Source organism: Chiloscyllium plagiosum, unplaced genomic scaffold (assembly GCF_037043375.1).
Source record: "Chiloscyllium plagiosum isolate Xiang-an unplaced genomic scaffold, Cpla_swu_hap1 HiC_scaffold_25, whole genome shotgun sequence".
Lineage (NCBI taxonomy): Eukaryota > Metazoa > Chordata > Chondrichthyes > Orectolobiformes > Hemiscylliidae > Chiloscyllium > Chiloscyllium plagiosum.
The window spans coordinates 50,435,271-50,451,205 of record NW_028270163.1 but is presented as its reverse complement, the minus strand read 5'-3'; the positions used below and the strand labels follow the sequence as shown (position 1 = coordinate 50,451,205).

Here is a 15,935-nt window from a genome sequence, read left to right as displayed (position 1 = left end):
TCCAAGAGATGGGAAGGTGACGGTGATAACGGAGGGTCGGTGTGGACTTGTTGGGCCGAAAGGCCTGTTTCCACACTGTAAGGTAATCTAATCTAATCTAATCTAATCATTTCTGACCCTGTTCCCTTTTCCGAACTTCTGTCGATGAAGAATTGGCATTTTGGACGTGAACGCAGGTTGGTTTTCAGTGCAGGATCATGTTTGATTTCACGCTGGACTGGCTCACACAGCCAGCACTCACCTGAAGCATCTCGGAAAAGCTGACAGTCCTGTTGGATGCTGCATCCGAAAAGGTTGGGAGCCGGAAAGGTGGGAGACCTTGGGTGGACTTCCCAGTCAGAGTAAACACGTGTTGGTTTTGACTTTCGAAACAGAACGCAATCAGACTGGCTGTTATCACCACCACAGCATTGCGGGCTGGAAAAGGGAACAGGGTCAGAAATGATTAGATTAGATTAGATTACTTTACAGTGTGGAAACAGACCCTTCCGCCCAACAAGTCCACACCGACCCGCCAAAGCGCAACCCACCCATACCCCTACATTTACCCCTTACCTAACACTACGGGCAATTTAGCATGGCCAATTCACCTGACCTGCACATCTTTGGACTGTGGGAGGAAACCGGAGCACCCGCAGGAAACCCACCATTCCAACTAAACCCAATCCTCAAACATAAAAAGGGCGCCACATCTCTTTGCCATTCCAGTCTACGATGCAACCCTCCTCTGGTACGCCTCCATTTGTACTTTGCCCTGAGCTTGACCCTACAAAGGTGGCTGAAGGTCGCAGGGAGCTGAGGGAACACTTGTGTTCTTTCACACACTCTCTCACTCCCAGTCTCAGTCTCCTATTACCTTTCCCAATCTCCCCCTCATACTGAACAGATTTTTGAAAGACCCCAAAATAAAGCTCCCTTGAGGAAAAAAAAGGAAATCCTATTCAACAACACAACTAGAAACAATTCGTGCACTCATCAATAAAGTGGGATTTAAAATGAAATGTAAGGGCGATGTTGCAAATGGCATGTAAAGTGCCGGTGTTGCACTTGGGTGGACAAAGTTAAAAAAAGTCACATAACACCAGGTTATAGTCCAACAGGTTTATTTGGAAGCACTCTAGCTTTCGGAGCGTCGCTCCTTCATCAGGTCCTGAAATTAGTGCTTCCAAATAAACCTGTTGGATTATAACCTGGTGTTGTGTGATTTTTAACTGCGCATAAAGACCACATCCAGCAGGACAGGAAACAACAAAGGAATTTAGCTCTGTCAGACTCTGCCCATACTTGGAGAGAGCTGTAATCCTCAAGAGTTGTTGGAATACTGTTCCTTATCAAGAGAGATCACCTCGAGTTGATTTGCTAGCTGACAGTAATATTTTCTAATCTCACATACCAACCTCAAAAAGGAATTCCCCTCCAAAATCAGCACACCATCGTTGCATTGATCAGGAGGCAGGGAGTTAATTCACTCACAGCACATGGTGTCACTGGCTGGGCCAGCATTTATTGCCCACCCATGGTGGTGGGGGAGTTGCCTTCTTGAACTGTTGCCACTCCTGAATTCCCCCAAGGCACAGCAAGGTGCCATCTCCCTGGGGATGATAGGTTTTCATGTTGCCATCACTGCTCCTCAGCTAAACGTCCTGGCTAGGACCTGAAAGGGATCTCCCTCCCTGGGGCCTAGACCCGACCCAATACCATGGCATTGATTAGAAGCGATGACCGGCCCACCCAATCAGACACATTCAGGCCACTTGTTCCCAGGAAAGCGACCAGCTCCCATTCTAGCAACGGTGGGGAGACGCAGCAACAGACAGACTGACTGACCGACCGACCTGTGCCCGCGAAGTGGACAATGGCGTGACACACCCTGTCCAGCAGCGACAGAGGATGCGATCGCTTCAGAAGGTGGTTCTTCATCATCTTCAACAGAATCAGCAGCAAGAGGGAGCTCAGGCCGAGCACAAGGTCACCGAGCCTGGACAGAGGGACAAACCAGGAGGAGGGACAAACATCAGACACCACGTGGAAGGACAGGCACAAAGATAGATCGTTCAGCCCCTTTCGGTCTGTGCTAGCTTCAGCCCTGCTTCTTCACCAAACCCAGTCACCTCATTTCCCCCCTACAAGATTGTCCGTAATAACATGCCCCCTTTTTTAATGGGAGCTTCCTACTTGATTGACATGTAGCCATCACTGCTCCTCAGCTAAACGTGCTGGGTGGTGTCTGAAAGGGATCTTTCCCCCTGGGGCCAGACCCAACCCAATACCATGACATTGATTACACGCTACGACCACTCTACCCAGTGTTTGGTTAGTGAATCAACGACCATCATTGCCACCATTAACTGCATTAACGTCCCTCCCTCGACATACTCCTGCACTGGATTGTGGGGGTCCATAGGATTCAAGATTTATTTTAATCCAGCCCCATTCATTCTCCGCCTCTTGTCACTGTGAGAGCAGGAAGATCCCGCATGGGAACAGTCAGGAATCTTGGGATGGGGCGAGAGGGAAACGAGAAGATAGTCCTCATTGTCACTATTTCCCAGCAAGTAGAGAGTGTGTGCGCATCTGGAATCTTGCCCAGAGAGTAAGGGGCAGAGGGACAGCAGGAATGCTGTGGCTCCCAGACAGAGCACGTCCCTATGTAAAGCTTTACAGCAAATAGTGAAAATCAGAGAGTCGCAGATTGGGAAAGTCAAAATGTTAGGCACAGTATGTTTTGAAAGAAAAACAACCCAAAACAGATTTCAAAAGACAAGGAGAACAGGAGGTGCTTAAACCATCATTAGTGCACCTACAAGTATTTTAGATTTATTCTTAATCAACCTGGTTGAGAGATACTATTTCACACTTCCGGACCAAGTGGGACTTGAACCTGGGCTTCCTGGTTCAAAGGTAGAGACACTACCACCACAGCACTTTAAATATTTTATCTGAAAGCAAATTAAATCAAAACGCTACGCGTGCGTCTCAGGGTGTTCCAAACCACTTTAATCAATTACAAAACTCTGAAGCACACAATGATCATTATAATGTGAGGCTGCTTGTGCACAGCAAGATCCCACAAAGAGTAATGTCATGGCAACCAGAAAATGTTCTCCAAGGAGAGGCTGGATAGGCTGAGAGTCTCTTTTCCACTGGTGTGTAGCAGGTTCAGGGATGACCTTATAGAAGTTTACAAAATCATGAGGGGCGTCAAGGTCTTTGTCCTAGGGCAGGGGGAACCTCAAACCCAGGCAACATATTTTTAACGTGAGGGAGAAAGATTTAAAAAGGGAACAGAGCGGCAAGTTTTTCATACAGAGGGTGGGCCGTACACAGAGGGTGGGCCGTATGTGGAAGGAACTGCCGGGAGAAAGTGGTAGATGCAGATACAGTTATGAAATTTAAAAGACACTAGTACAGGTACAAGAATGGGAAAGGTTTAGAGGGATACGGGCCAAATACAACAAAAAGGACAAGTTTAGTTTGGGAAACCTGGTTGGCATGGATTTGTTGGAATGGTCTGTTTGGCATGGAAGGGTCTGTTTCTGTGCTGTATGACTATGTCGTTGATGGAGAGATAAACAGTGACCCGGACAGAGAGGAATAATTTCCTGCTCATCAAATTGTGCCACCCAAGAGGGAGTTTCCATTAACATTTCATCTCCAACACTGCATTGCAACAGTAAGTGCACCTGACTAGTAATGAATCAAATTAATTGACTGTAGAGAGTTTGGGGACATGAAGAGTTGCTGAAAGGTGCTATATAAATGCTAAGTCCTTCTGGCAATCAGGAACCTGAGACACCTTTCTCCCAGTCAGTGGGGGACCCAGTATGTAGGACCAGGGATTTGATACAGGGCTGTCCTCAGCCTGGAAGAGCACACGGTCAGTTAGCATTTGGAACCATACCCAGCAAGAAAGCAGGAGTACTGACCTGGTCTCCGCAATGTGGTAGAACGTGAAGTAGACCTCCCGGAAGAACTGACGGGGAATGTCACGGAGACCAAGAATATTCTGGATCAGAAGAAGCATATGTAAGGTTTAGCAAACTAAAATTGGACAGAGCCCATGAGGAATATAAAGAAAGCAGGAAGGAACTCAAGCAGAGAATTAGGAGAACAAGCACAGGCCATGAAGTGACCTTGGCAAGTAGGGTTAAAGAAAATCCCAAGGTATTCTAATCATACATTAAGAACAAAATGATAACCAGGGAGAAGGTAGAACCACTCAAGAATAAAGAAGGGCTAGGCAGTAGTTGTATAGTAATTTGTATTTTTTCCTCTTTGTTATTGGTTGTATAACTTTATATTTTTGTAAAGTCAAAAAAAATTTTTTTGCTAATAAATATATTTTCAAAAAAAAAATAAAGAAGGAAACTTGTGCTCAGAGACAGACGATGTGCATGAGATCCTCAATGAGTATTTTGCGTCAGTGTTTACCCAGGAGAAGGACATGGAGGTGTGATACATGCTAATACGCTAGGGCATTTTGAGATCAAGAAAGAAGTGCTGTTGGGTCTCTTGAAGAACATTGAGGTGGATAGGTTCCCAGGGCCCGATGGTATCTACCCCAGATTATTGAGAGAGGTAAGGCTGGGTCCTTGACCAAGATCTTTGTATTGTCATTAGCCACTGGAGAGGTCCTGGACGGCTAGCAAGTAGCTAATGTTGTTCCTCTATTTAAGAATACAGGTGTATGACATCATGGAAGGGTTGGAGGGAGGAACGGATGGATGGAGGGGCGGATGGATGGATGGATGGACGGACGGACGGACAAGGTCTTTTCCCTGGGGTGAGGGAGTCCAGAACTAGAGGGCATAGGTTGAGGGTGAGAGGGGAAAGATATAAAAAAGACCTAAGGGGCAATCTGGTTGGCATGGACGGGTTGGACCGAAGGGTCTGTTTCCATGCTGTACATTTCTGACTCTATGAGATGACAGAAAGCATCAAACTGAAAGTAATTAGTTTGGACACAGTGCGGTCAACGCCTGCACTGACCTCCCCCACCCCGCAAACAGTCAGAGCCATGAAAGTCTAAACCCAGCTGACCTTTCACCTTCTCTCTGCACCTTGGAGAGTCCAAACTTATTTCTCCAAAGTCATTCACGGCATACGAGTTGTGTATGGGTCTGAAAGGGTTAACACGGAGGAGTGACAATAAGGACAGCCCGTTGTAGACCAGTGGGCACAACAGCTTGGGATCTACAAGGAGGCAGACCCAACATCGGGTCACCCTCAAAGTCTCCACGGCAACATCCATCAGATCAGATGTCACCTGGAGCTCGTCGTGATAAAGTGCGTCTTCTGGTTCGACTGGGAAGTGGTTTTCCCCAACCCTCACTAAACCCAGCGGAACCCTGCAGTTAGTTACACACACACACATGGATGTCAACGGTAACTCCAATGTGAGCAGTAACTGAAGTGCTGGGGTTGGGGCGGGGGGGGGGTTAGTTAGCTCAGTTGGCTGGACGGCTGGTTTGTGATGCAGAGTGGCACCAACAGCGTGGGTTCGATACCTGCTCTGTCTGACGTCCCCATGAAGGGCTCTCCTCCTCAACCTCTCCTGAGGTGTGGTGACCCTCAGGTTATACCACCAGTTACCTCTGGGAGAGCAGCTTTATGCTCTGGTAAGGCTATGGTAACCTTTACACAGTGTGGGAATCTGGCCTGTTCATGCAACAGGGGACCAATAATTAAACAGCCTTTATAAATAAACGTTAATTGCCCCACAGAAAAGTGCTGCCTTGGAAAACATAGGGGTAGAAGTAGGCCATTCGGCCCACCCAGTCAGCTTCACCATTCAATGAGATCATAGCTGATCTGATAATCCTCAATTTCACTTTCCTCCCACATCCCCTCAACCTGGACTCACTTTCTGATTAAAAAGGTCGATCTCATCCTGGAGTGTCATTTCAGACCCAGCCTCAGCAGTCCTTTGAGTGTTTCAATCAAAGTTTGAAGAGAAACAGAATAGTTTGCTCAGCCATCCAGAGGCAACTCGGAGTCCGGATCCACATGTAGCTCAGATTTCCCAGAAACCACGTGGGTTTGTGAACCACAAACAAATAATTTCATGGGCGACTATTAATGGTACTGGCTTTGCATTTCAGGTTTAATTTAGACACTGAACTTAAATCCCCCAGCTGTTACAGTGGGATACATATTCCCCTTTGAATCACTAATCTAGGGGACAGCATGGTGGCTCATTGGTTAGCACTGCTGCCTCATAGCTGCAGGGACCCGGGTTTGATTCCAGCCTCAGGCAACTGTCTGTGTGGAGTTTGCACATTCTCCTCTTGTCTGCGTGGGTTTCCTCCTACAGTCCAAATATGTGCAGATTAGGTGGATTAGTCCTGGTAGACACAGGGTTACAGGGATAGGGTAGGGAGGTAGGTCTGGGTGGGATGCTGTTTGGAGGGTTGCTGTGGATTTGATGGGCAGAATGGTCTGCTCCCACACTGTAGGGATTCTGCGATTCCTGTGGAAGTTGCAACTTCGATACAGACTGGCTATCAGGCTGGTAACCCTAAAATAAAATTTCACAATTCCTTCAGAATAAAAGAAAACAAAAAGAAAAATTCCCTTTTGTTTGGATTCTTGAAGAATCCACTAAGTTAAAGTGGGGATTCAAAGTAACTCATTTTTTAAACTAGCCGAGACCCCACCAACCCCCCTATGAAAAATAAAATCCCCTACCTCAAAGTTATTACAGAACACACTAACCATGCTTGCACAACTACATGGGACCTGACACATGCTGGGTGTTAAAATTGAATGGCTGGTTTATACACTTCCCCAGCACCGATTGGATCCTTGTTTCATATCTGGCTCTGCTGTAGATTCACAGACTGATATTATTGACTGTGAACGGTCTACAACCCCACCATAACATTCCTTATTCTTTCTTGGAATATGGTGGTCACTGATAGTTCATGGGCAACAAATACTTAGTGCCCTGCTGTTTCAGAGGGCAGTTCAGAGTCAGCCATGTTGCTTGAATTCTGGAGTCACGTGAATTCCAGACTGGGTGAGGAAGGCGGATTTCCTTCCACAAAGAATAGTGAGACAGATGGGTTTTTAGCAAGGATACGTGAGAGTTGCCATGGTCACCATTGCAAAGATCAACTTAAAATCCATATTAAATTTCACTGGCTGTGGCTTTTGGGATTTGAACTTACAAGGCCACAGCGTCAGCCTAGCCCTCTGGATTACTAGTCCAGAGACATTACCATGATACTACAATCTCCCATCATGATCAGATGGGCCAATAGGCCAAGGAGCGGCAGATGGAGTTTAAGTCAGATAAATGTGAGGTGCTGCATTTTGGGAAAGCAAATCTTAGCAGGGCTTATGGTAAGGTCCTAGGGAGTGTTGGTGAACAAAGAGACCTTGGATGCAGGTTCGTAGCTCCTTGAAAGTGCAGTCACAGGATCGTGAGGAAGGCGTTTGGTATGCTTTCCTTTATTGGTCAGAGTATTGAGTGTAGGGGTTGAGGGGGCATGTTGCGGCTGGACAGGATGCTGGTTAGATCACTTTTGGAAGATTGTGTGCAATTCTGGTCTCCTTCCTATTGGAAGCATGTTGAAAGGGTTCTGAAATGATTTACAAGGATGTTGCCAGAGTTGGTGGGTTTGAGCTATAGGGAGAGGCTGAATAGGCTGGGTCTATTTACCCTGGAGTGTAGGAGGTTGAGGGGTGACCTTACAGAGGTTTGTAAAATGTTGAGGGGCATGAATAGGGTAAAGAGACAAGGTATTTTCCCTGGGGTGGGGAAGTCCAGAACTAGAGGGCATAGGTTTAGGGTGAGAAGGGAAAGATATAAAAGGGACTTCAGGAGCAACATTTTTTTTCAACACAGAGGGCGGTGCGTGTATGGAATGAGCTGCCAGAGGACGTGGTGAAGGCTGGTACAATTGCAGCATTTAAAAGGCATCTGGATGGGTATGTGAATGGAAAGGGCTTGGAGGGACATGGGCCAGGTGCTGGCAGGTGGGACTAGATTGGGTTGGGATATCTGGTTGGCATGGACGGGTTGGGCCGAAGGGTCTGTTTCCGTGCTGTACATCTCTATGACTCTAATTACCAGGAATGAAAAAGCGAACTGGATGAGGTGATTCTTTTCCCCGCAACTTTTAATTTTAAGGTCATTACAGGCAGAAAGGATTAGACAGAGTAAACACAGGAAGGATATTCCTGATGATGAGGGAAGTCCAGAACTAGGTCACAGTCCAAGGATATGGGGTAGGCTGTTTGGGATAGAGAGACGAGTTTTCACCAACAGACTGATGAGCCGATGGAGCTCCCTGCTACAGAAAGTGGCAGAGGCCAAAACACTGCACATTTTCAAGAAGAAGTTAATGTAGTTCTTAGGGTTAAAGGGTATGGGGAGAACAGGCGATTGAGTTGGACGGTCAGCCATAGTCATAACGAATGGCAGAGCAGGCGTGAAGGGCCGAATGGCCTACTCCTGCTCTCTCAGTGTGTTTCAGCTCTCAGCATTCACGTTAACACCCAATCAGCTTCCTCAAAAAAAGGGTCAACACTGAATAATTTCCCCATTGGTCTGACAACAGACTCCTCCCCGCCACCCCCCTCCCCCCCCCGCGCACGCCCCCGTCGGATGCTCAGTTTGAATGTTTCTCACGGAGATGTAAGCAATTGTGAGAATCCTTTCCCATCATATACCAGCTGCACATCCTCCCTCCTCCATTACACCCAATAGAAAATGGAGAGATTAATGACCCGTGAGAAAACCCAGTCATTCCGCTAGTGCCTGAGCCTTGCAGGAACTCTTCTCGCGGGGAAGACTTCTAATCCTCTGGAATCTCATCAGCATTTACACATGAAGAGTTAATTTCTATTTTAGGAACATTAAGTGGAGCTTTTCTATTTTAATCCATTTGTAGCAAGTGGGCCTCTCCGGCTGGGCCTAGCATTTATTGCCCTCGTCCCGTTGCCCCTTGAGAAGGTGGGGGTGAGCTGACTTCTTGAACTGCTGCAGTCCCTTGGGGTGTAGATATCCCCATAGGCATGGAGCAGTAACCTATTCACAGATCCCCTCCACCCCCAAACAGTTCCCAACATAGAACAATTGGGAAAACCACTGGCTCCTCAAAGTCAAAGCAATTAGGATCGGAGGCCTGAAACAGAGCTGATCTTTAAAATGAGATATCCATTCCCCATTGCAGTTTTATTTGGCAAGAGTTCTCAAGGGAAACTGCAGACACTGCAAAATAATATGGTCAGGTGTAAACGTTCTCAAAATGGTAGACACCCTTTGCTACTCTCAAATCTTCCCAGTCGGACTTCCCCCATCTAGAGATAAGCATCCAGTGCCAGATCCATCAAACACCTCAAAACCAGAGGCTGGTGCTAGTTCGCACTGAATTATTCACCCTACTTTGCACAAGAGACACAAACAAAGGCCTCTTCATCGATTTTCATCCTCACCTTCACTTGTCCAAAGCCAATGGTCAGAGCAGCAGAGGAGGTGAATCCCTTTATGACCGGATAGGAAATAAAATCAACCAGGAAGCCTAGAATCAAACAGGAATGGGATTATTTACCAGACTGGAATCTGCACCAGGATTGGGACAGGGTGTATTAATTCAAGAGTTTAACAATGAGAGTGAGTCGTTAGAAAGTAAAATAAACTGCAACCCCGATAGAGAGGAGGAGGGGGATGCAGTGTCCACATGACAATTGTCCCTCAGACTCACCCGAGTGAAGGCCATGTTCTAGAGTGTTTGTAAAATGACTCCACATTTCTGCCTGGCCCAGAGGAATCAGACCAGCTGTGATCTCACAGAGTAGTGGAGCAGGTTCAAACATAGCCGCTGTTGCATTTGGGAGATGTGTCAGCTGCTTAGTGCACAGCAAGATCCCAGCAACAGAATTTTTAAAAATTATTTAAGATACTTTGCTAATAAACCTGTTCAGAGATGTTATTACACACCTCTGGAGGAGGTGGGACCTGAAGTCGGGCCTCCCTGTTCAGCAATAGGGACACTACCACTGTACCACAAGACGGCTCTCAAAAAGATGAGGTTTTTTTTTAAGAAAAGGTGTTTTCTGATCATCCCAGACAGAGATGTTATTATATACTTCATAATAACTTGACAACATATTGTGGTGATGACAGGTGAGGGATGACAACTGGAAACCAGGAAGAGTTTTTCTTTGGAACAGTGCGAGGGGCCGCTCTCACGTCCACCCGAGGGGGCAGATGGCGCCATAATTTATCATATCCTTCCACAGCGCAGTATTGCATAGAGACTTGCTGAAACAGAGCTCACATTTCTGGTGGGGGTTGGGGGAATAGATGGTTATTGGCTGGGGCCAGGGAGGATGCACAGCTTTGACAGATTTGCCATTGTTAACACTAGGGTTCACCTGCAAATTGCAACAATACCACAGGCTGTGCTCTATCAGACACTACATCCCACTCCAAAGGAGAGCGGGAGGGGGTGATGAAGGAGCTGACTGTGTTCAATCGAGTCTGTGTGCTTCAAGAGAGTGCCTCACCGAGTTGCAGGATGCCCATAGCGAATTGAATGCAGCCACAAAGGAATGCCAGCAACACCGCATAAACTGGATCATGGTTGGCGTATGAAGCAACCAGGAGGGACATGATTGCAGTCGGACCCAGCGTGATATCCTTCGAGGTACCCAGGAGGCAGTAGACAAAGCAGCCCATAAACGACGAATAGAGCCCATACTGAGATAGAGAGAGAGAGAGAGAGAGAGAGACATCAAGCCAATCAACATTTCTACAACACTTTTGGCTGGCTGATAGAAGAGGAGAGGGAGCAAAAAAGGCCATTCAGCCCCTTGACTCTGCTATATCATTGAAGGAGATCATTGCCTGTTCTGTTGCTTCACCTCATGGTTTCCCTGACAACAATCTATTGGTACACTTTGAACAGGTAAAGGAGGTGGCCTGGACTTTAAAAACAGTGTTACAAAGTTATGTTTTCTCTCCTTCCCCTCCACCTCATGCCAACTAAACCAACACCTGCACGAATGAATATTCAAGTCAGGCCCAAGGAGTGACCCCAAAACACAAAAATAATCAGAGTAATATATCATGGAAACAGACCCTTCGGCCCAAACTGCTCCATGCTGACCATGGTACCCACTCAGCTAGTTCCAATTGCCCACATTTGCTCCATATCCCTCTCAACCCTTGCCATCCATGTATCTATCCAAATGTTTTTAAAATAGTGCTATTGTACCAGCCTCAACCACTTTCTCTGGCAGCCCATTCCATACACGCACCACTCTCTGTGTGAAGACGAGGCCCTTCTTAAATCTTTCCCCTCTCACCTTAAACCCATGCCCTCTAGTTTTCAATTCCCCATTCTTGGGAAAAAGACGATATACATTCATCCTATCTATGCTCAGGATTTTATACGCCTCATAAGGTCACCCCTCATTCTCCTATGTTCCAAAGAACAAAGTCCACTGGTTGAATTAGAGTTAGTTAGTCTAAGGGGTGTGACAGTCTCCTGAAACACAGCGTCCAGGTGACTCTCCCCTCCCTGACATGTTGCAATGTTTCAAGCTCAGACTTCCTGAGTCTGAGGCATGGTGGCTCAATGGTTAGCACCCCTGCCTCACAGCGCCAGGGACCTGGGTTCGATTCCAGCCTTGGTAGACTTTCTCCTTATGTCTGTGTAGGTTTCCTCTGGGTGCTCCAGTTTCCTCCTACAATCCAAAGATGTGCAGGTCAGGTGAATTATCGAAGTGTGTGGTGCTGGAAAAGCACAGCTGGTCAGGCAGCATCCAAGGAGCAGGAGAACTGACATTTCAGGCATAAGCCCTTTGTCAGAAGGGCTTATGCCCGAAATGTCGATTCTCCTGCTCCTTGGATGCTGCTGACCAGCTATACTTTTCCAGCACCACACCTTCCGACTCTAATGTCCAACAGATTATCTGCAATCCTCACTTTCTCCAGGTCAGGTGAATTGGCCATTCTAAATTGCCCATGGTGTTCAGGGATGCGTAGGTTAGGTGCATTAGTTAGGGGTAAATGTAGAGTAATGGGGAATGGGTTTGGATGGGATACTCTTCAGGGGGTCAGTGTGGTCGTGTCGGGCTGAAGGGCCTACTTCCACACTGTAGGTATTCTATTTAAAAAAATGTCCTATTCTGGCCAACCTCTCCCTTCCATTCTATCAGATATAGCGAGACTGGTGAAAAATGGCTGGTTTTGTTTGTGGGCTCTGTTCTTGCACTCAGCGTGGCTCACAAGAAATCTCAAGACAGAGAGAAAAAAAAATCCTGCCTCTCAGACTCCTGCTAGAGATAGGAAGAAGTGGGAGATGGTCAATATCGTAGTATATATTCATGTCAACATCAGCCTCATCATTTTTACTCCAAGAGGGTAATATTTTACATTCCTCACATAAACACCATCCTGTAATACTCAAGGATTAAAGCCCAAGAGTCTAAAGTTTTACCTTGGAAATGTCAAATGATTTGATTTTGTAGCAAAATATACAAATGGCAAATTTACTGGTTAGTAAATGAATAAGTGGTCATCAATGAATTAATTCTGTGTGTTTATGGTTTTTATTTTATTTCACTGTAACGGTCTTTCTTTGGAGTCCACAAAATAACCACACACCATCCCGAAAGTATTGACCGTGTGAAAGATGATCCTATAACCTTTGACCTCCACAAATTTGTTTGTTATTTGTGAAACAGAGGAGCGGTTGTATATTTTAGTCTCCAGGAGAGTGATCAGTTTTCTTTAAAAAAAATATTGTTATACATCTGTAATAACATGAAGAATCAGTTGGGTAATTTGAAGTCATTGCCTTTCCATTAAAGGCTGAATAGTTACAGCTCACAAGGAGGCCATAGTGACAGCATTGATGCTAACAAAAAGGAACAATTCAACCAAAGCCATTTTCCACACCACATGGCCCTGCACATTCTTCTGTTTCAGATAACAATCCAATTCCCTCCTGAATGCCTTCCTCCAACACACGCTGAGGGAGTGTATTCCAGACTTCAGCATTGGATGTGGGAGGCAAATTAGGCCATTCGGCCCATCAAGTCTGCTCCGCCATTCAATTATGGCTGACATTTTTCTCAATCTTATTCTCCTGCCTCCTCCCTGTATCCTTTGAACCCCTCACTAATCAAGAACCTGTCTGGATCCACACAGAAATTGCTGGAAAAGCTCAGCATCGGTGGAGAGAAATCAGAGTTAACGTTTCGGGTTGAGTGACCCTTCCTCAGAACCCGCTGAGCTTTTCCAGCAATTCCTGTTTTGTTTCTGATTTACAGCATCTACAGTACTTTTTGGTTTTTATTTACCTGTCGAGGCCTGTTGTTACATACGTTTTACCTCATATTGCCCAAATGTCCTTTACCGATTACCTTAACTCTGTGCTCTCAGATTCCCAACACCTTCAGCGATGGGAACAGTTTCTCCCTATCTACACTGTCCAGACCCCTCATGGTTTTGAGCACCTTCATCAAAACCTGCCTTCTCCTCGCCAACCAATGGACGAGAAATTCCTCATGGCAGGAGCGAGATGGGTTGAACTGTTTTCCCTCCCACACAGCCAAGGTTGGATGCTCCACCCCTAGAGGACTGCTGCTTACCTGAACAGGGAGGCCAGCGATCTCAGCATAGGCCAAGCCCTGAGGCACCACAGTCAGGCCCACGGTCAGCCCTGCCAGTAAATCCATCCGCAGCCACTGAAGGCTATACTGGGGCAGCCAACGCAGGATGGGGAGTCTCTTCTTCAGAGTGTGATAGGAGCAGAATTTCCTAACTACAGAGCTCATGGCTGGTGTTCCAGTCACCTCGGGGTGATCAGGGCACTTTATTGGCACCGCCTGGAGTCTCGGTTTCCACCTATTCTTCCTGAAGTGATTTTCCCACTGGCACGGACTGTGTCCAGATCCCTAGGGTAACTTAGTCACCTCCGTGGCTAGGAGAGAGTGAGGATTGCAGATGCTGGAGATCAGAGTCTAGACGTGTGGTGCTGGAAAAGCACAGCCGGTCAGGCAGCATCCGAGGAGCAGGAGAATCGGCGTTTCAGGCAAGCGCTGTCCACGGCTGTCCAGTTTGGTCCCCATCTCCTCCGGGCATCCAAAGACACCTGAAAAATGATCAAATTAAACATTTTTTGTTATATATATTTTTTTAAAAATCACTCAATAAAAACACAGCACACAGGAAACTCTCTGACAAAAGAAGTTTAAACACCCTGACCTTGACAAGTAAAAACCAAAAGAGCTGCAGATGCTGTGAATCAGACCAAAACAGAAATTGCTGGAAAAGCTCAGTAGGTCTGGCAGCATCTGTGAAGAGAAAGCGGAGTTAACGTTTCAGGTCCAATAGTCCCAGAAGAGGGGAAACACTTGAGAACTGTGTCAACTTCATCTATTGAAGGAGCGGCGCTGTGAAAGCTTGTGATTTCAAATAAATCTGTCCGACTATAACCTGGTGTCATATGACTTCTGACTGAGTTCACTCAAAGAATGCAGAATCTTCCTGAACACAGATCAGGAATTACCCCAACACTGAAACAGGGCAGTCAGGTCAGGAGGAACTGAAATGCCCCACCACACTCCCCAATTACGGCAGCACGGTGGCTTAGTGGTTAGCACTGCTGCCTCTCAGCGCCAGGGACCCAGGTTCGATTCCAGCCTCGGGTGACTGTCCGTGTGGAGTTTGTACATTCTCCCCGTGTCTGCGTGGGTTTCTTCTGGGTGCTCTGGTTTCCTCCCACAATCCAAAGATGTGCAGTAAACCAATCTGGTTCATTAATGCCCTTTGGAGAAGGAAACTGCCATCCTGGTCTGGCCTACATGTGACTCCAAACCCAAGCAATGTGGCTCTTAACTGCCCTCTGGGCAATTAGGGATGGGCAATAAACGCTGACCCAGCCAGCACTGCCCACATCCCCTGAATGAATATTTAAAAAAAAGGTTGGGGGAATTGACCATGCTAAATTGCCCACAGTAAATTAAATGAATGAGTCAGGGAGGAGAAAGTAAGGACTGCAGATGCTGGAGGTCAGAGTGGAGGGTGTAATGTTGGAAAAGCACAGCAAGCCAGAGAGCATCCCAGGACCAGGAGAGTCAACGTTTCAGGCATAATCCCTTTATCCTGCAGCTCAGATGCTGCCTGACCTGCTGTGCTTTTCCAGCACAACCCTCTCGAATGCATTAAAGTCAGGGGTAATGTAGAGCAATAGGATAAGGGAATGGATGGGATGCTGTTCGGAAGATCGATGTGGACTTGTTGGGGTCGAATGGCCTGTTTCCACACTGTAGAGATTCTATGAATTCTTCAATTAATTGTATGAAATAAAAAAAAGAGATGCTGTGGTGCCGATAGGCCTTCTTTCAGGGGGATGGGGGTGGGATAAGAGAGATGATCAAGACACTATCCTCCGGGCAGGATGTAGACTCAATCGTGCAGCACTGTTACAAGGAAGATTGCAAAATTCCGAGGTTACAGTATAGATCCGACAAGTGACCACAAATTCACCGATAGAACTCGAGAAGGGAAGTGATAAAGAAACAGAATATCATCGGACTGATTTTTAAAATAAATACTCACATTGTCACCATGTTCACATCAACAAGAAAGCCAAAATTAATAAGATACACACACATCTTTAAGAAGGAAACAAAACACATTTAATCTTTTAAAGTATCAATTAAAACTCCCGGAACGCTGAGGTGGTCTTAAAAGAGTTAAAACCAAACGATTTCTTTGTGAAGTTTCCAAACTTGGACAGGAGGCAGAGGATCAGTCAGAAACCCCCCCCCTTTCAGATTCCCACTCACTCACATCCTGGAGCCGGGAGGAGATCTTCCAGTTTCTGGACTATTTTGGGGATCTGGGTCACATGACCGCCTCTCATGTGATCAGCAACAAATGTATCTTTCACTTCCGGGAAATTGGCCATTCC

General features: G+C 46.5%; 1 protein-coding gene across 4 annotated transcripts in view; it reads right to left on the bottom strand.

Annotated features, from left to right (window-relative positions):
* Positions 1–15,832, bottom strand: part of slc26a11 (solute carrier family 26 member 11) — a 30,490-nt gene extending 14,658 nt beyond the window's left edge. For 2 of the 4 annotated variants that reach the window (XM_088000718.1, XM_088000717.1), the window contains exons 1-7: positions 15,581–15,788; positions 13,609–14,111; positions 10,516–10,708; positions 9,442–9,527; positions 3,927–4,006; positions 1,836–1,978; positions 242–417 (exon numbers count right to left, since the gene is read on the bottom strand). In XM_088000718.1, the coding sequence (XP_087856844.1) occupies positions 242–417; positions 1,836–1,978; positions 3,927–4,006; positions 9,442–9,527; positions 10,516–10,708; positions 13,609–13,794 (864 nt within the window). In that variant the 5' untranslated portion in view covers positions 13,795–14,111; positions 15,581–15,788. Of the gene's footprint in view, positions 1–241; positions 418–1,835; positions 1,979–3,926; positions 4,007–9,441; positions 9,528–10,515; positions 10,709–13,608; positions 14,112–15,580; positions 15,789–15,814 lie in introns of those variants that run through there. The other 2 variants (XM_043715003.2, XM_043715005.2) reach the window with 2 other exon arrangements.
* Between the last annotated feature and the right edge of the window lie 103 nt (positions 15,833–15,935).